General features: G+C 33.3%; 1 protein-coding gene across 7 annotated transcripts in view; it reads left to right on the forward strand.

Moving 5' to 3' along the window:
• LOC127718407 (spermatogenesis-associated serine-rich protein 2-like) overlaps positions 1-19140 on the forward strand; it is a 42630-nt gene extending 23490 nt beyond the window's left edge. For 4 of the 7 annotated variants that reach the window (XM_052224420.1, XM_052224419.1, XM_052224418.1 and 1 more), the window contains exons 4-15: positions 7-165; positions 495-1121; positions 3234-3314; positions 5031-5160; positions 5644-5702; positions 6530-6639; positions 8488-8568; positions 10163-10184; positions 11307-11423; positions 12608-12699; positions 13668-13716; positions 16367-19140. In XM_052224420.1, the coding sequence (XP_052080380.1) occupies positions 7-165; positions 495-1121; positions 3234-3314; positions 5031-5160; positions 5644-5702; positions 6530-6639; positions 8488-8568; positions 10163-10184; positions 11307-11423; positions 12608-12699; positions 13668-13716; positions 16367-16569 (1730 nt within the window). In that variant the 3' untranslated portion in view covers positions 16570-19140. The remainder of the gene's footprint in view (positions 1-6; positions 166-494; positions 1122-3233; positions 3315-5030; positions 5161-5643; positions 5703-6529; positions 6640-8487; positions 8569-10162; positions 10185-11306; positions 11424-12607; positions 12700-13667; positions 13717-16366) is intronic. The other 3 variants (XR_007989811.1, XR_007989812.1, XM_052224417.1) reach the window with 3 other exon arrangements.
• Positions 19141-21027: the final 1887 nt, after the last annotated feature.

Raw genomic sequence — 21027 nt, forward strand, 5'->3', positions numbered from 1 at the left:
TTTCAGATGGAGCCAAACAAGCATTGCAAGAATGGCATTACCCAGGGAACAAGGCCCCGAAAAAGAAAAGAAATAAAAAGAAAAAACCTGCAAATGACAACTCGTCTCATGTTAATGGAGACGTGTCTTCAGCAGAAACCGTTCCAAACGGCATTGTTGCAAATGGTAAATTTGTTAAGATTTTGTACTTTTGGCTGAATATAACAAAGTGCTACACACATGACAAAGCTCTCAAAATGTCGATAAATGACTATTTCCAATAGGATCCTACCCAATCACTAGGGTATTTCTAAAATAATCTTGTTTTTCTGCTGAAGGGATAGCCCTAACGAGAAGTGGTCCACTGAATTTCCCTCTGCATTTGTTACGTTTAATCACATGTTAACAGTTTGGAATCACATATGTCGTAAATTTCAAAATGCTGGGTTTTTTTTGTGCCTACTGCAGATTCATCCATTTTCATGGGTACAAATATACTTTTTGCTAATTTTCAGGTTCCATTGAATCTGACACAGAGCCAGTAAAGACAAACTCCATCAGTGATATATCCAGCTCAGTCAGCAGTTTGTCTCTCTCGCCAACTACTTGTACAGTCCCCAGTATTACTGAATGTGATAAAGTCAATCACGTAACGCCTACCGACACATCACAGAATTCTGTATCGTCTCAGAAACATGCAAATGTCAACCATGTATGGCCTACTGACACATCGCAGAATTCAGTATCGACTCAGAAACATGCAAAAGTCAATCATGTATCACCAGGGAAAACTCCACAGAATTCAATAACCACTTCACGTCATGCAGATAATTCTGTATCATCCTCGAGGACAGCCGATAAACCAGTAGCAGTATCAATTCGTTCTGATCCGCATCCGTCATCGTCAGGACCCAATCGCAAAAAATCCCAGTCGCCCATAGCAACAGGATCATCAACTCAACGAAATAAATCACAATCACCTCAAACTGGTGGAAAACCAGGGCAACCATCTAATGCAAAATTAACACAATCATCAACGACCAAGAGTCAGCCTCTTGTTAGCACACTGCCAGAAAACATTTCATCACAACCCCCAGCCCCTCAGCGACAAACACATCCACATTCTAGACCACATCATTCAGGTAAAAGATAGAAAAGACTTTTTTTTTGCGGTCGTATATTGGTATGACGTTGGCGTCATCGTCGTCCGAAGACACATTGGTTTTCGCACTCTAACTTTAGTTTAAGTGAATGGATCTCTATGAAATTTTACCATAAGGTTCAATACCACAAAAGGAAGGTGGGGATTGATTTTGGGGGTTATGGTACCAACAGTTAAGCATTTTTGTAACTTCCAGACATAACTTGTGTGTTAGTGTATGGATCTCTCTGACATTGTACCACAAGATTCAATATCACTAAGGGAATGCTGGGATTGATTTTGGGGGTAATTGCTTCCAAATTTTAGGAATTAAGGGCCAAAAAATTGGCAAAAAACAAGCATTTTTCTAGTTTAATGGCAATAACTTGTGTGTAAGTGTATGGATCTCTCTGACATTGTACCACAAGGTTCCATATCACAAAAGGAATGCTGGGATTGATTTTTGGGGTAATTGCCTCCAAATTTTAGGAATTAGGGGCCAAAAGGGGCAAAAAACAAACATTTTTCTAGCTTCATGACAATAACTTGTGTGTACGTGTATGGATCTTTATGAAATTGTACTACAAGGTTTCATATCACAAAGGGAATGCTGGGATTGATTTTGGGGGTAATTGCCTCCAATTTTAGGAATTAGGGGCCAAAAAGGGGCAAAAAACAAGCATTTTTCTAGTTTCATGACAATAACTTGTGTGTACGTGTATGGATCTTTATGAAATTGTACTACAAGGTTCCATATCACAAAGGGAAAGCTGGAATTGAGTTTGGGGGTAATTGCCCAAATGGTTTAGGAATAAGGGGCAAAAAAACAAGCATTCTTCTAGTTTCCAGACAATAACTTGTGTTCAAGTGTATGGATCTCTCTGAAATTGTACTGCAAGGAACCATACCACAAAGGGGAGGCTGGGATTGAGTTTGGGGGTGATGAATCATAAAGGGGTTCAAAAAATTTGGGGGGGGATTTTTTTTTCGTTTTTTTCTTTAAAATTTTCCATTTTAAATTGGTTATTTCTGATTTATATATAAAAGCAAATGATAATGATATGGTTTGAATAGGTAAATTAAAAAAATTTAAGTTCTTAGACCACATTCATTCTGTGTCAGAAACCTATGCGGTGTCAAATATTTAATTACAATCCAAATTCAGTGCTGTATCAAGCTTGAATGTTGTGTCCATACTTGCCCCAACTGTTCAGGGTTCGACCTCTGCGGTCGTATCAAGCTGCGCCCCAGCGGAGCATTTTATTGATTAGGCCACCCTTAAAAAAATTCTTTGTTTGATGTTGCCTACCCATGCCTTGAAGGGTTTGGGTAGGTAGGTAGGGATTTAATTTTTTTTTTGCCAACAACATAAGTTACTTTTTTTAGAAAAGAAAACAACATTAAAAGCAGGAAAATCTAAAAAAAAAAAAATTGAAACGATTTGTGTCATAAAATTTTTCGGGTTAGGCTACTTTTTAGGTGGGTAAGTAGGCAAGATCAAACAATTTAGAGTTTATTTTTGGCCTAAACATGACTTGTCACTTATTCAATGTTTTAAACAAAATTATCGCTGGGAATTTAAATGAGTCTGCTGAAAGATATTCCCACATTTTTCCTCATTAAGTAATTGTTTCTTTAATGTCTTATAAATGTCAAATTTGCACTAGAAAAAAAGAAAGTAAAATCTTTAGATGCAAACTTAAAAAACTTGTGGTTTACTTATACAGAGGGGCTGAAGGACCTTTTTCAGGACATCAGGATTGGGCCCTTATTTTTGCTGGAATTCAAGATAAGGCCTTTGTTTTCGCAGGAATTCAGGATGTTACTTATCGGGACTCAGGAATTAATGATTAATTTTTGGGGATCAGTGAAAGAATGTACTTTTTTGGGGAATTGGGGTGGGATGACACGCCCTCCTACATAAACAGCCATCCATCATCATCATTTAGGATTCCAATGTGAAAACTGCTCCCATTTTACTAAATGAAACAAAGAAACAGAATTTATTTAAAGTTAGAATTGTTTTTTTTTGAAATGCAAAAATATGGCATAATCTATTCAATTTTGTGTAAAATGGCAAATGCAACATGACATTTTTTTTTGAATTTTTCAGCAGCTTCTCATTCTCATAGGCAGAGAACAGCGAGTGAAAGAATTTCAGATGGTCACTCACTGCCCAAACAGATTCACAAAAGTAGGTTTAGTGCAAATAAGAAATATGTCAGGACTGTTCCATAAAAACGTACATGTGCCTGTCCCAAGTCAGGAGCCTGTAGTTCAGTGGTTGTTGTTGGTTCATGTCTGTCATATTTTTTTTTTGTAAAGGGTTATGTTATAAATAAGGTCGTTAGTTTTCTTGTTTGAACTGTTTCACATTTTTCAAATCAGGCCTTTTATAGATGACTAAACAGTATGGGTTTTTTCATAGTTAAAGGCCTCACGGTAGTCTATAATTGCTTACATCCACTTCATCTGAACTCTGGTGGATAGTTGTCTCCTTGGCAATCATACATCTCCTTTGTTTACATGGGACCCAGGGAAGGCAAGTAGAATTTGCCACTACGCAAAGAAGTGATATGTTATATTGTACAGGTTTAAAATTTATGCAGGTCTCCAAAATTGCTACTATGGGTGGTAACCATGGTAACCCTATTTTCAAAGTGCTTTCACTGGATACCATGTAGGTTTCAATGGAACAGCCCTCAAACATTTATCTATTTATTATCAATTTAGCTTAGTTATAAATTTTCATTTAAGAGGGTACAGAACACCTATGGGAATGAAGTCTTTAAAAAATCAGCTGAATGGTTTAATCACATACTATTTGTAAAGACATATCAAGCTTCTCAATGATCAAAATTAGTGTTTGTCAAACTGCTATATATTCAATGAATTTATTCCTGTTACTTGTGTTTTTCAAATTTAAAAAAAAAGTTTTTTTTTTTGTCAGGTCAAAGTAAATATTTTGTCAAAATTTTATGAAAATTAAACATCTATTTTAGTCTAAGTCTTGGATCCATGTAATCAAGAAGGTTTGATTTCAACTAAGATCTTTATTCACATTTGTACAAATTAAAACCCTTTTAAATTGGTGAAATTTACATGTTGTGGAATGGATATTATGAACGTGTATGTCTTAACTTATTGTCATATTTCTTTACCATTATAAAGACAATAAATTTTCACCGACTTCAAAGGTACACTCTTTCTACACAACGTGAAAATACAGACATCAAGGTTGATAGAGAACAGAAAAATAAACAAACTTACAAACAGCCATTTTATTTGACACTCACAACTCCTGTATAGAATTCAGGAGATGTGGTATGATTGCCAATGTGATAACTATCCACCAGAGTTCTAATGGGTGGATGTAAGCAATTATAGGTCACTATAAAGCCTTCAACAATGAGAAAACCCCATACTGTATAGTCAGCAATGATTACGGTATCAGAATAATACCTGTCATGATTATCAAACATAATTTGTAGTGTAACAGAACATACAATGATAAGTTACTGATTTGAATTATCTACATAAAATATTAGAGGGTCTGGATGGGGTCTTTCATTTCTGAATAAGTTAATTCTTTAGGCCTTTTTCCTGTATTCTTTATACTTTTTGCCCATCATTCTCTATTCTTCATATTTTAGCACCTCATTATTCTCCATTTTTTATTTTTTTGGTCCATTTTTCTCTATTCTTTATATTTTTTGCCAAATATTCTCTATTCTGTAAACCCCCTTCCAGACCTTCATATTAAATCAAGGGAAATAAGTATAAATGGAGATATGATTATAAAAAAAAAAATGATTCACTGTTAAAAAAAAAAAAAAAGAAAGAAAGATTGAAAAAAAATATTTGGAAAATAGTGTCCGTAATAGTACAACATAATTTTATTTGTTTTCAGCTTTAGAGAAATCAGTTAAAGACTTACACAGACAAACAGTGTCGTTAGAAAGATTACGTTTGATACTGGATGAAGAGATGGATAAAAACTACAAACGAATAAAATCTGTCTTTGATGAAATGAGGACCTGGTAAGATACAAATTGCTGAAAATTCAAACCATATATAGATAATCTATAAATCAGTTGCTTTTAATTTGTAAGATTCAAAGTTTAAAGCTCAAGAAAGAATTATATTAACTTCAAGACGATAGGATTGAGCATATGAAAATAAGATGTGATATAATTGCCAATGAGACAACATTCCACCAGAGACCAAATGACATAGAAGTAAACAACATTAGGTCACCATATGGCCATTGCAAGTAAAAATCTGGTGATAGGTCACACTTGGTGATGTCTCAGTCAAGAAAATAAGGAAAGGATTGTGGCAACGACACGTGGAACATATCTATGGTCAAGATAAAGAGGACAGTTGTAGTTTATAAAGACTTCACAGATGAAAAAAAAAAAGTTGTGAATCAAAAGTTTTTCAAATCAGTAAGATGCATTATAGAATTTAGAATTTAAAATTTTTTAAAAACTTCTATTTTAAAAAAAGATTTTTATTTTCAGTTTAAATGACCGAGAGGTTGAACTAATCCAACAAATGGACCAAGTCAAAGTTGTGGCAAGTAAGTTTGTAAAAGAGAGACGAAACATACCAAAGGGACATTCATACTCATAAGTCGAAGTTGTACTGACAACGCCGTGGCTTAAAATAGAAAAAGACAAACAGACAAACAACAGTACACAAAACACAACATAGAAAAACCAAATACTAAGCAACACGAACCAAACCAAAACGGGGGGGTGGGTGGGTGGTGATCTCAGGTGCTCCTGAAGGGTAGGCAGATCCTGCTCCACATGTGGCACCTGTTGTGTTGCTCAGAAACTTGTCACTATAGAGTCTTATTTTTGTCAGTCAAATCTTGAAAAAAGAACTTGTGATGTACTAAGAATCTCTTAAATTCGATTTGAAAGATCAAGAGACCAAAACCGTTGGCCATAGTAGGACCAGCAGATGAAATGAACGAGAAAGTGCTGTCATTTTCCTGACATTTTTTTAAGATTATGGCCATATGATCATGATAATGCTCGTTATTGAATACTTGTCTAATATTTGCCACTGGTTGTTAAGAAATCATCCATCTATCATCAATTTTGTGATAGTCACTGAAAAATAGTAGCCAAAATTGAAATTTTGGTATGATTGCCAATGAGACAACTATCAACCATAGATCAAATGAAGTGGATGTAAGCAATTATAGGCAACTGTATAGCCTTCAACAATGAGAAAAAACATACCGTATAGTGGGCTATAAAAGGCCCTGATATGAAAAATGTGAAACAATTCAATTGAGAAAACTATAGACTGATTTTAGTACAAAACAATAAACAAAAAACAAATATGAAATACTGCAACAAACGACAACCTGATATAGTGGTTATTATATTTTAGGTGATACCTTCCATATGAGACAGAATAGTGCTGTTGACCTTAAAAAGAACATAGATAGGGCTGACAGAATGGACGATAAACAGATAGCTCAACTTAGAGCTGATGTTAAGGTATTTTTTATTTAATAATCTATTTGCCATTTCCCATAAGGGCTGTTCCATTAAAACATACATGGTACCCAGGGAAGGCATTTTAAAAATGGGGTAACCACCTATAGAGGTAAATTTCATTTATATTTCCACTATGCAAAAACATAGATGACACCCACCCATAGTTGAGATTTGGAAGTGCCTTCCCTGGGTCCCATGTATGTTTTAATGGAACGGCCATAATTGACCCTGTAATTTATTACCTTTTTTTTTAGTTGTCTCCCTTAAGAGGGACATAAATTTTAAATATCAATGGAGAACCAGCTAAAAGAGCAAATTTATCTGTGCTTATTAAATGTGTATAACCTTTTAAGTTCTTAAATCTTTTAACTACATTTAATTTTTGATTCAGCTAAAAACTTTTGATACAAATAGTTTATTTTTCACTAAAAATTGGTTCTTACGCTGATATATAACACTTTTAACTTATCAAAAGCCGATTTTGTTCGGTATGGTACCAGTCTACCATTGACAAAGGGAAGCAATGGTAATTGGAAAATGGACTATCCATATTTAAAATATGGTGCATTCATAATAATTGTGTGCTCTTAATATTGCAATTGTTGAAAAAGGGATAAAAATGTGAGGTTAATTAGTGGATTTCAGGAAAAGCTGCATACAAAAAATGCTATCAAAATTCAAACAGCAAGTTTTTATATTGTCCCGCTTGCAACGAAAGTCCAAGATTACTATCAGGTTGGGGGCGGTGTAAACTATTTGAATAAAGTTTTATATTTCAGAAGGTAGAAGACCTGGATGCATCATGCCTTGTATACAGATACCTTATGTTACGAAGTTTCAGTCTGTCATATGTCCATTGTCCTTGACCTCTTTTTCATGGTTCAGCGACTGTTTGAAAAAAATTATTGTTTTTGTCTCGCTTGTGACAAAAGTCGCAGAAAACGAGACATAGGTATTTTTTTCCGGTGACGGCATCAACAATTGTTAAGTTTCTTAAGTTAGAAACTACTTGTGATAGATCATTGATATTTTGTATGAAGATGCATTACTATCAGTACATATCAGTTGGTTGAAAATTTTGAGACTCTGTCCCCTAGGTCATAGTCCAGTGACTTTGAATTGATAAGCAGTTTTCAATGTTAAGTTTTCTGCTTGAGTTAGTTTAATAATTATAATAATATGAACTACTTGCGATAAATCAATGATATCTTCTATAAAGTTGCATTACTATCAGTTCATATCAGTTTGACGACTATTTCAAGGCCCTACCCCTAGGTCCAGTGACTTTCAATCAGTCAAAAATTTTCAATGTTAAATTTTCTGATAAAGTAAGTTTGAATTGAACTACTTACAATAGACAATATTTTCTATAAAGTTACATTGCTGTCTGTACATCTCAGTTTGTCAACCATTTTAAGGCCCTTACCAACTAGTTGGTCCAGCGACTTTGAATTAATTAGCACTGTTGCTTTCCATCAGATTGTCTTTTTCCGGATTTTATGCCAACAGGTGAGACATACCTCTGTGCCAACAGTTTATTTATATACTAATAGCAATAGATCATCTTCATTTGGTGTATGGAATAATTGTAAGGTGTACATGTCTGTCTCTCTATTATTGCGAAACCTATAATGTCGCAATTTCCCCGATAAATTAAAATTTGAATAGAAGATGTTGGGTATATATCAACTCATCAACACAGAAAACAAAAAAAAAAACAAAAATAAAATATTTTACATTTCAAATTGGTGTCTAAGGGGTATGATGTTCAGAAAAGCTTAAAATGGAATAAACATCAAATTTCTTATGTTCGAAGCTATGATTATTTAAATTTATCTATTTTTTCAGCATTTTGTCAGTGAAAGAAAAATGGATGAAGATTTAAGTCGGACAACAAGATTTTTGTATGATTCTGATTATCTTAAAAAAGTAAGTTTTTTTATATGAAACTTATGAATGCAAGTCAGCATGAGGTAAAGGTAATTGAGACAGAAAACTGCCAAGAAATAACAGGACTGTTGAACATGGGAAAAATCTTTATTTAGGTGATTTGATATATTTTATTTGAACCTAGGATACCAAGGGCAAATAACTTGACTAATTAAATCTGACCCACTTTGCATTTGAAAATGAGGCTTGAAATATATCTGCCATAGGGATCTTGTGATTGGTTGATCTTGTTTGGCTGAGGTCATAAGTTCAATCAATGGTCTAAAGGCTTTAAAACTGGTATTGGCTTTTTTCCCAAAATCAAGTACTATATAAGGATTAAGAGCAAAAAGTCAGAATCGTGTGTCAGTGTTGTATTAATTTTCTTTCTGTGGAATCCTCGTGAGGTAGCGGGATAAAAATCTGATTGAATGTTTTGGCTTAGTACAAAATAAGGTTGATATATAAGGAATAACAGTACTGTAGTTGAAGAGTTTGACAGTCGCAAATGCAGTTTTACTGGCGACGCGTAGCTGATACAGTAAAACGGATATTTGAGACCGTCAAATCAAAATTGACGGTGGCAACTCTTCAACTACAGTACTGTTATTCTGATTCTAATGCATTACAAAAAGAAATGATACGTTAAAGCTTGAAAAAATGTATAAATTTGACATACAAACAAATTCAGCAAAACTTCATGAATGATTTATGTGCAAAGACGTCATGGCTAAACGTGACGTCATAAATAATGAAAACTTACAAACTGGTTAATACATTACCTCTACGATTCAAATTCGGATAAAATTACATTAAAACGGTGAATTCGAGGTAGGTATTATTTTATTTTCGTTAATATTGTAGTAATCGAACATTTGTTGATCCATCAATTCAAAATGGCGGGTCCCTCCTTAGTTACGCCTGGTCAACTGTGGTTTTGACGGTAACTTTTAGCCAATGAAAAAAATTGTTACATAAAAATTGCATTAGAATTATTATTATATGATATAATATAGAAAAAATGAGATGTTGTATGATTGCCAGTGAGATGGCTATCCACCAGGACCATATGACTGGGATGTTGACAGCTATGGGTCATCTAATGGGCTCAACATTGAGCAAAACCCATTTGGTATAGTAAGTAATAAAAGGCACCTATATGGCAACATGTAAAACAATTATAACAAGAAATCTAAGGGTCTGATTTATGAAGAAATAATAAACAAAAAACATAAACTTGTTATCATCCTGAATACTGAATTTAATTCATTCTGGGTGTTATTTTCAAAAGTGTACACCAAAACGTTGGGATTGGAAATTCAACCAATGTTGTGACGTTATTTTCATTTTTGTGTACGAAAAATAAAATAACCCATAGTTCTTTATATTATGAAATGGCTAATTGTCCAGTGATCTGGGAGTTGACACAATGCATAGACAATATAACAGAACTTCAATCTTCATGCCACTGGATGTTAAGCAACTGACAATCAATCAATCAATCTTCATGATCTTCTACTTAAGGCTAAAAGTTCAAAAAAGTATTTTTTTATGAAAACAAGTTTATAATTTAGATTTGTTTTTGTTTTTGCAGGAAATATCACAGTTTGGAGAAGGTATGTATATTCATTGATTCCTTTTATGACGGAAAATAAAAGTCCCAGGCATAAAAAATGTGAAACAATTCTAACAAAAAAAATAACGGCCTTATTTAAACAACACAATTTACTAAAATCAAAAATGACACATAAACCATCAACAACCACTGAATTACAGGCTCCTATTTTAATTCTGTTTGTTTTGTTCACACATTGTTGTCAATATAATGGAATTCTATGTGACTGTCATACAAGTGAGAGGTTTAGCTAGCTATAAAACCAGGTTTAATGCACCATTTTCTACATAAGGAAATGCCTGTACCAAGTCAGGAATATGACAGAAGTTTTCCTATTGTTAGGTGTGTTTGAGCTTTTGATTTTGCAATTTATAAAGGACTTTCTGTTTTGAATTTCCTTTGGAGTTTGGTATTTTTGTTATTTTACTTTTTGCTACAGAGACATAAAGAATGTGGCGGGGTTATAATCATGTTTGTGATCTCTAAACTGGGACAGTGGTGTTACAACACTAGTTATCAAATACCCCTTACAGCTATTTAGTCCAATCGGGAAAAATGTCACTTAGACAATTTTCTGTTTGGGTAAAAAAAAAAGGTAAAATAAAAGTACCGAACTCCAAGGGAAATTCAAAACGGAAATTCCTTTATAAAATAGCAAAATCAAAACACATCTAACGAAGGGAAAACAACTGTCATATTCCTGACTTGGTACAGGCATTTCCTTATGTAGAAAATGGTTGCAAAAATAAAAGTCTTTGGTAGTGAGCTGAGGGAGGAAAAAGTTTAGAAAGTGAAAATTTCGAAATTTTGATCCATTTTTTTGAAACACAAATTAAAATTATCACAATGCTTTGTTTGAAGGGTTTACATGTCTCTTTGAATAGTTTTATACTAAATACATTGTTTAAACAGGGCCCCAGAAAGCTTCAACTGGATTGTGATATCATGAAAAAGTTGCGTAATATCAGAACTTATCCGGATTGGAATAAACAGTGATAAGGTGTATTTCAAACATGCCATGTTCACAGAAAATATAACAAGACTGAAAAGATATGCTTTAGATCGTATTCTTCGGATCTCTCTCAATTACATTGTCTTAAACTAATCTTATATATCTCTACAGTTGTTCCAGTAAAATGTACATATTCTATTCGCCGTCCATCTGTCTCTTCTGTGGCCAGTACCGAGGAACCAGTAAATATGGAAACCAGTGAAACAACACCTGTCTCTCATTCAGAAAGTAAGTAGTTGATGTTGGAGGGAACCAGTCATTTTATTCTATGGCATTTTCTGTAGAGTCAGTAGAAATGGCAACCAGTAAGTCACCACTTCTCTCTGGTGTAGTTACCCTGACGACAAAGTTTAATTCAGTTAGGGACTTAACCTTTCTTTAAGGTCAAAATTAGCATTTTACACAGTTATGGGTACCAGTGTCTAATTTAGGAAGAACCAATCACTGTATGTTGAGTGAAGATCAAGTCAGGGGTTTTCAGTCCATTTCAAACATGTCAATTATCTGTCCTTCATGCACAACAAAGATTTGTGTCAGGTTTCAGGAGATGTGTGGTTTTATGTCAATGAGAAGTCGGTGATAACACTCTTGACTCATAAGGGTGTGAAATGCAATTTTATGAAAAGCTGAGAATTTTGATACAAGAAGAGGGAAGACAGAATAAATAATTTTAGCGGCTTTCACATATTTTTGTCCAAAAATCAATAGACTACTTAAATTTGTGCATGTTTCCGTAAATTTAGGAAGTCAAAATTCTTATTTTATCAGATCAAAGTAAGAACCGATGGTTCAATAATTTCATTCATGCTGATTGAACTTGGGTCAACAGTTGTAACTCATTCTTAAAAAAAAAACAGCTCAAGATTGATCTGTAGAACAATACACTAATTTGATGCGGGCCTTTATTTTTTTTTAATTACTGAATTAAGGGAGTATTTTTATATACTGGAACATCCTGTTTGGTCTTAATAGCTTTATCCTTGGTTCATGGTATAAGTTTTTACTAATTATGTAGAACATTATTAGATATCAGTATTCTGAATTATAAGTTTTTACTAATTATGTAGAACATTATTAGATATCAGTATTCTGAATTATAAGTTTTTACTAATTATGTAGAACATTATTAGATATCAGTATTCTGAATTATAAGTTTTTACTAATTATGTAGAACATTATTAGATATCAGTATTCTGAATTATAAGTTTTTACTAATTATGTAGAACATTATTAGATATCAGTATTCTGAATTATAAGTTTTTACTAATTATGTAGAACATTATTAGATATCAGTATTCTGAATTATAAGTTTTTACTAATTATGTAGAACATTATTAGATATCAGTATTCTGAATTATAAGTTTTTACTAATTATGTAGAACATTATTAGATATCAGTATTCTGAATTTTAGGTGAGGACGCACATCCACATGGACTGGATCGTAAGGCAACAGAAGAAGTAGCAGAACTACAACAACGACTTAAGAATTCTCTTCATGTTCAGGTACAGATATGTCTGCTTTTTATGTGGAGTTGGTCGTAATGATTAACAACCAGGAACAGTAATTTGAGTGGTTTATTTGGTGTGAATATCTGCTTTTTAGGTGGGGGTTGTGTGTAATGATCGACAACCAGGAACAGTTATTTTGAGTGGTTTATTGGGTGTGAATATCTGCTTTTTAGTAGGGGGTTGTGTGTAATGATTGACAACCAGGAACAGTTATTTGAGTGGTTTATTGTGTATGAATGGTTGGGAATAATATGAATTCTGGAACATGGTGAACTAAGGTTTAAAGTATTTTATGTTGGATTGGCAGAGGTTAAAATTTGTGTTAAACAAAGTAAGGTTGTAGGAATTATGTTTATTTAAGATTTACCAGTTTACAAGGCAGTTATGAAATCACTTATAAAACCAATTGTCATGCTAATTTTCTCTGAATCTGTCTGAAGGCATTGAAATGTTCCCTGAATCTGTCTGAAGGCATTGAAATGTTCTCTGAATCTGTCTGAAGGCATTGAAATTTTCTCTGAATCTGTCTGAAGGCATTGAAATTTTCTCTGAATCTGTCTGAAGGCATTGAAATTTTCTCTGAATCTATCTGAAGGCATTGAAATGTTCTCTGAATCTGTCTGAACGCATTGAAATTTTCTCTGAATCTGTCTGAAGGCATTGAAATTTTCTCTGAATCTATCTGAAGGCATTGAAATTTTCTCTGAATCTGTCCTCATCTTATGGAAAACCATATTAAAATTCTTTTGGCCTGTAGTAAAATTCTTACAGGCCTGTTTGAAACTTTGGGTTGGTGGTTCACTGTGAAGACAGCATTAAAAATTTTCTCAGAATCTGTTTAAATGCTTCAAAATTTTCTATGAATCTGTTTTAATGCATTGAAATTTTCTCTGAATCTGTCTGAATGCATCAAAATTTTCTCTGAATCTCTGAATGCATCAACAAATTTTTATTATTTACAGGGCTATGACAAGTCATCACCAAGACCTAGTAGCAGCCAGGATAGCAGAGGTATGGCCAACATTAATAACAGAAAAAAAGGGTCTAGAATCAAGAGAACAAGTGGGGCGAGGGGCTTTGGGTTGTGTTGATTGTCGTTAGCTTCAGATCTTGAGAAAAAATCATTGAATGCAGTGTGCTGAAAATTTACTAGTTCCGGAAAAGCATTGGAAATATCTGTGTCTTCTTAAGGATGATTGCTGCTCTTGTTTTTGACCTTTTTCAGATATTCGGAATCCTCTTGTTTTATCCATTTAGTGACAATAAAAAAATGGCCTATAAACCTTAATTTCTTTTCATAATTTTATTACATATATAGTTTTTATTAAAAAGGCATTTTTTTAAAAAATTTATAAAATCCTTGTTATTTTTTCATAGTTTCTGAAATTAAAGATGCCAATGCTAAGTGTATGAAAAATCTAGAGAGAATCAATTCCAGACAAATTTTCAATTGATTATATTTCAAAAACAAGGACAAAAAGCTTTCATTTTTTTCTGCTTTTTAGGTTCCGTTATTTATAAACTATCAATTTATATAAGTATTCTAAAAAGCATCTTATTTTGAAACAGACTTGTGAATATCCTTATGGACAATGCCAATACTAGTTCTGGAAAAGCTTTGTAAAGATCTGTGTCTTGACTTCCTCTTTATACAAAAACAGGATAGTGGTAATTATCGCTATTTTCTCAAATTTTCTTTTGATCTTTTTAGTCCTCTACCGACGAAGTCGAGGGGACTTTAGGTTTGCACTCTGTCTGTCCATCCGTCAGTCCGGCAAATCAATTTTCCACTCTTTTTTTCTTTGTGCTTGAAGATATTGATTTGTTATTTGGTATATTGTTTTATCATGACAAGTTACAGATCAAGTTCGAATTTTATTCTGGTCTGATGATTATGTGCAGAGTTATGGTCCTCAGACTAAGAAAATTCACTTAAATAATCAGTTTTCCACACTTTTTTTCGTCATGCTTGAAGATATTGACTTGATATTTGTTATATAGTTTACATCATGACAAGTTATAGATCAAGTTAGCATTTTGTTCCAGTACAATGCATTTTTAACCGGAAGGGGACTATGTATTGCCGTGCAATACTCTCAGAATGCTTGTTTATGATAATTTTTTATATCGTGCTACTCTAATGATATGGGATTTTCTCAGTCCAATAGAAAGAGAATAGTTGCCTAGGAAAATAGGAATAAGCAGATTATCAATGGTCTTTCAAACTCTAGAAAGTTTCTCTGCTCAATCTCATCTCAGGGCTGTCACTCTTCCGTGAGATTTTGGCTGGGAAATTCCCTCTTGTTTGAAGAATAATCTAAAAATATCATAGACTTTTTCATTATCCTCATACCAAACTGAAACAAAGTAGAATTTATTAAGTAATAATATACATGAACAGAGACATCATTTTACAAAAGGTTTCATGATACATAATTAAAGCCATCTTACACACTCATTTCTCTGTCCTTACCTTATATCAAAATAAGGAGACGTGGTATGATTGCCAATGAGACACCTATCCACCAGAGATATGGTATGATTGCCAATGAGACACCTATCCACCAGAGATGTGGTATGATTGCTAATGAGACACTTATCCACCAGAGATGTGGTATGATTGCCAATGAGACACCTATCCACTAGAGATGTGTTATGATTGCCAATGAGACACCTATCCACCAGAGGTGTATGATTGCCAGTGAGACAACTATCCACCAGAGACGTATGATTGCCAATGAGACACCTATCCACCAGAGATGTGGTATGATTGCCAATGAGACACCTATCCACCAGAGACGTGGTATGATTGCCAATGAGACACCTATCCACCAGAGATGTGGTATGATTGCCAATGAGACACCTATCCACCAGAGATGTGGTATGATTGCCAATGAACCACCTATCCACTAGAGACGTGGTATGATTGCCAATGAGACACCTATCCACCAGAGACGTGTGATTGCCAATGAGACACCTATCCACCAGTGACGTGGTATGATTGCCAATGAGACACCTATCCACCAGAGATATGGTATGATTGCCAATGAGACACCTATCCACCAGAGATGTGGTATGATTGCCAATGAGACACCAATCCACCATCCACCAAAGACGCTGTATGATTGCCAATGAGACAACTATCCACCAGAGACGTGGTATGATTGCCAATGAGACACCTATCCACCATCCACCAAAGAAGCTGTATGATTGCCAATGAGACACCTATCCACCAGAGACATGGTCTGATTGCCAATGAGACACCTATCCACCATCCACCAGAGACGTGGTATGACTGCCAATGAGACACCTATCCACCATCCACCAGAGACGTGGTATGATTGCCAATGAGACACCTATTCACCAGAGAGGGGGTGTGATTGCCAATGAGTCACCCATCCACCAGAGATGTGGTATGATTGCCAATGAGACAACTATCCACCAGAGTTAAAAGTTTCAAGTACAGTTATTGTAATGTACTCCATTGCAGATATCAACCAGCAATTCTGGATTTAATGTTTGGTGTTCAAATTTTGTACTCTGATTACTAAGTAAAGTTTTATGATCAAAAGGCCTGGATTATATGAACTGACTTATGGCCTGCATGCTATGAACTATTTGTTAATTCGACCCTGACCATAAATTGATAATTTTTTTTCAGAAAATCCACAGAACCAACGAAGACAAGACCAGAGACAATATGGTGGACCAAGACCACAGTCAGGGCAGAGAGGTCGTGGCTATGGTTACAGAGGTAGAGGTCGAGGAGAAGGCTACAGGGGCAGAGGTCGTCCTAGAAGTCCAAGGAAAGACTACCCACAAGAAGGAAGGGGAACTAACTCTAATGTCAATTCTAGTCTTTAATTTTTTTTCAGCAACAGTATTAAACTGCTGATTACAGAAACATGTTTATTGAAATGAAAAGTTTATAGATTCTTGTTAAAATGTGATAAAAAAAAATTGTAAAAAAATATATATATTGCACACCTTGTAGTCAAAATACTGTAATTTATTCATTCTATTTTTAGAAATTTATTGTAGAAAGTTACAGGGTGAAAATGTTTTTGTTATAATTATTTTTCTGAGTAACAACGAAATTCCTGACATTAACAGGATGATGTTTAATGTATTAAACTGTGGGTTTTTGTTTAGTTGTAGAATCTATTAAGAGATAAAAATCACAGGAAATATTTTTTGTTGCTTAAAATACTGTGATCATCCATATATTTTTTTGTTAAATTTTCATTGTTGGTAACTCACAAGTGATTTGGATGTTAGGGCTATTCCATTTAAATGTATGTGGGAGGGTAGGAAGGGACTTTCAAAATATACCTGCAACCAAGAACCATTTTTTAGATAATATTGCATAATGGTAATAGACGCATACTGAAAAAAGACCCATGACCCACATTCAATAATTAAACTTCCCTTCCTACCCTCCCACATACATTTTAATGGAATAGCCCTTTCTCACTTTTAAATACAATGTTTTCTTTCTTCTGCTTATCATAGATCCATCCATGATCAATTTAGAGGGCCAATTAAATATCTTGAAAATAAGATTTATGTCAGGCTTAACTTTCATTTAAAGTTTGATATTTAGGGTAGGAGGAAAAATTAAGATGTGCTAGAGGTTAAATATGAACTAATGCTAGGAGGTTAAATCTGAACTAGTGCTAGGAGGTTAAATTTAAACTTATGCTAGAAGGTTAAATTAAAACTTGTGCTAGGAGGTTAAATTTGAACTAGTGCTAGGAGGGTAAATTTAAACTAGTGCTAAGAGGTTAAATTTGAACTAGTGCTAAGAAGTTAAATTTGAACTAGTGCTAGGAGGTTAAATGTAAACTAGTGCCTCTGCGAACTTCAAAATATTTACTGTCTCTTGAAGTCTTAAATTTAAGTTAAAAAAAAATGTCCTTTTGAAATTTTAAAAGTTGAGTTACTACGGTTACTCACTACAGGATTTTCAAGTTTATTGATAAAGTGAGACGTGCATTAACTGATTGTTACTGACATCATACATTTACATCTATATTTTATATTCACTTCTCAATGTTGCCATTATCATTATTATTTCAGTCCTGTATATTCTTCTGTCCTCAATACTCTTCTGTCCTCGAGGAGTTAGAGGTAGAATGTTTAATAATTTAATATGCAGGTTTCCTTCTCATCTGTTTTTTTTGTTTGTTTTAGAATCCACAAATTGACTGTTAGATGCACTTCACTCATTTCCTGGAAATAAGAGACAATGAAGCTTATGCAAATTTTATGTTAATCAGAATTGCAAACGAAAAAACTTCCAAACTGACAAAATACCTGTTTATGGCATTTGAATTTAGTGTGTCCGAAACACTTTCTGAATTAATTTTCATCAAGAACTCTCAATTCCAAAAATTTGAAAGCTAAGTTTATACAAATACATGAGAAGCCTAAAGGGAATAGCTAAATCCACCTAAGGTCATCTTTGCCTGAGGGAGATAAAAACCTTAGTTTCTGAATAATTTCGGAATTTATGAACAGAGAAACTAAGAAAAATTTGATCATGTCAGTACAGAAGCACTTACTACTGAGTTGAATAAGGCCAAACTCTTTTTTTTTTAATTTGTATTTATAAAATGGTTGTACATCTAAACTGTTGTTTACTTTCCGAGTCTTGATTTGCTCAAAAAAGGTTCATAATCTCAGTGCTGACTATGGCATATTATTGCATCATTTTAATGTTTTATTAGTGCTATAAATAAATGAAAAGGGAAAAAGAATCCCTATAGAAAATTAAGCAAAGCGCACAAGACATATCCTCAAGATTTTCAATGCTTCAATTTTAAGATCATATTTTCTTTATTTATTTTCTTTTTTTCCCCCTCTCAAAGTCATAACTTTTATTGTTTTTCAAGAAGCATGTTAAATAAAACCCAGGCATATTTAGAATTTCAAACTGATTGTCTCCCCTTTTATTTTTCATGACACCTTATTTTTAGCATGATATTGTATTTATTTAGATGCTTGAATATATGAATGTTAATCTTTTAATCAGGTATTACCTATCTAGTCTATATGTTGAAGCAGTTTTCCTTGATTATTTCATTTGGTACAAAAGGGTCTGGATGGGGTTTACAGAATTAAGAATAATGGGCTAAAAGTGCAGAATAAAAGGGCGCAAAATATAAAGAATAGAGAAAAATAGGCCAAAAAATTATGATAAGAGAATATCAAATAGGATGCTGAAATATAAAGAATAGAGAAATGAAGGACCCCCATCAAGACCCTCGTACAGGCTTGCTTAAATTATACCTGTTGCTTTGTATAAAAGTACTAAGATTTTGTCTGTATTTGATTTGTTATATAGATTTCTATTGGTCCTTTTTAAATGTCAACTGTATTTTCATTGGCTTGTTTAAATTCTACTTGTCTCTTTGTGTAAACAATATTTTCCTATATTAGATTTTTATTTGTTCTTTCAAAATTACTGTATTTTAATGTACTGTTGAAAATTTTCTTGTCTTATATTTTGAAGGTCAGGTTGCGATTTAAAAATCTTGATTTTGACTAATATTCGTAAGGTGCCAGTCTTTGTAAGAATCAGTTCAAGTTCAAAAGCTTTATTTATAGACGAGATCAATATTCAGAAATCATAAGCTCTATTGAGCTTTTATATCGTCTTATTACAAACAAAACATCTAAAACGTGGAAATTTAGAAGAATATCAAAACATGGCAGAAAAAACCCACTGATCTAACCATCCTATTTGGAAGTTACCCTCATCCTGAGTTAGAAATGGTAGGTCTTTTGTTTCTGCATGTCTGGTAATTCGAGAAATTTCTAGATAACTTTTGGTTAGAATGATAGCAAATTAATGAGTTAGCTCCCCTTAATTGGTAATTTCTAGTGCATTTTAACCAAGTCATATCTTGAATTACCAGAACTGGAAAAGGAAACAAATTATATATTCATGCACCATTATACATTTTGAACTTAAATTAATGCAAACTTGAGTGGGTTTTTATTATGCCCCACCTCTGATAGTAGAGGGGTGTATGTTTTTCTGTCTGTGCGTCCGTCCGTCCGTCTGTCCTGCTTCAGGTTAAAGTTTTTGGTCAAGGTAGTTTTTGATGAAGTTGAAGTCCAATCAACTTGAAACTTAGTGCACATGTTCCCTATGATATGGTCTTTCTAATTTTAATGCCAAATTAAAGTTTTGACCCCAATTTCACTGTCCACTGAACATAGAAAATGATATAGCGAGTGGGGCATCCGTGTACTATGGACACATTTTTGTTTGTCATGTTTTCACCACTGCCTGATTCTTAGACAGATTGGCACTTAATATTCATAAGGTATTATTGTTTTTAATGAATTACCATTTTTGCATAAAACAATTCTGTTGAATGTAATAGTGACAAAAAAAATGAAAAGACTAAACAAATCAAAAATTAAACTTATATTTGTACTTTTTCACAATATGGAAAAAAAAATAAAGTACAAATAGGGGGGGGGGGGGGGGGGGGGGTGCGGCTGTGGAAGGGTGATTCTGTTTTGTTATTTATTAAGGTGGAATGCACAAGAATTGTTAAGAAAATGACTTTCTATTTTCGGTTGTAAGATTTATTGCATGTAATTTTTATCTATAAGGCCACAACAATTTTTCGTGTAGTTCTGAAAGTATCTATTTTGCACCAGACTCTTAACAGATAGATATTTTCAATACTATTTTTTATCCCATATGCATCAACAGAAATATCAAAATTCCATCATTTAAGTCATTTTTGAATATTATATGCAAGTTGCTTATTATTGTTATAATAAAACTAAAATAACAAATAAATAATAAAAAAAAAATTATATGACATTAAATATGTTTTAGATTGCAACAGTTTCTATCATGATTTTAATGTAATAATTGTTTTTTGCATCTTCTGTCAAAGGCATATTTCAAATAATGTATATTCAAAGTTTTAATAGATATAATCATAAATCACGAATTGAAATGTATTAATACAAAAAATCTTGACAGATAAATAGAAAAACTGTAATAAATATATGCTAAACAGGAAACCAGATGAGAAATTTAAAGTTCAATAAGAAAAATGGATATGGTTAATTAAAAGTGGTTATCTGCATGAAGTTTTGAAAGTTAACGATCCTACTGGTGCAAGTTTTAAAAACTAAAAATGAAATTGTTGTGGCCTAAAGCATGGTTTTTCCCTGTTCTATTGTTATTGTTGAACTTATTTATATTATAATTAGATGTTTACTTATACACATATATGTATTTCTTAAACAGGGTTGGGAACAGGACTTAGTTGAAAGTACGTGCCAAAGCAT

Source organism: Mytilus californianus, unplaced genomic scaffold (assembly GCF_021869535.1).
Source record: "Mytilus californianus isolate M0D057914Y unplaced genomic scaffold, xbMytCali1.0.p SCAF_10, whole genome shotgun sequence".
Classification (NCBI taxonomy): domain Eukaryota; kingdom Metazoa; phylum Mollusca; class Bivalvia; order Mytilida; family Mytilidae; genus Mytilus; species Mytilus californianus.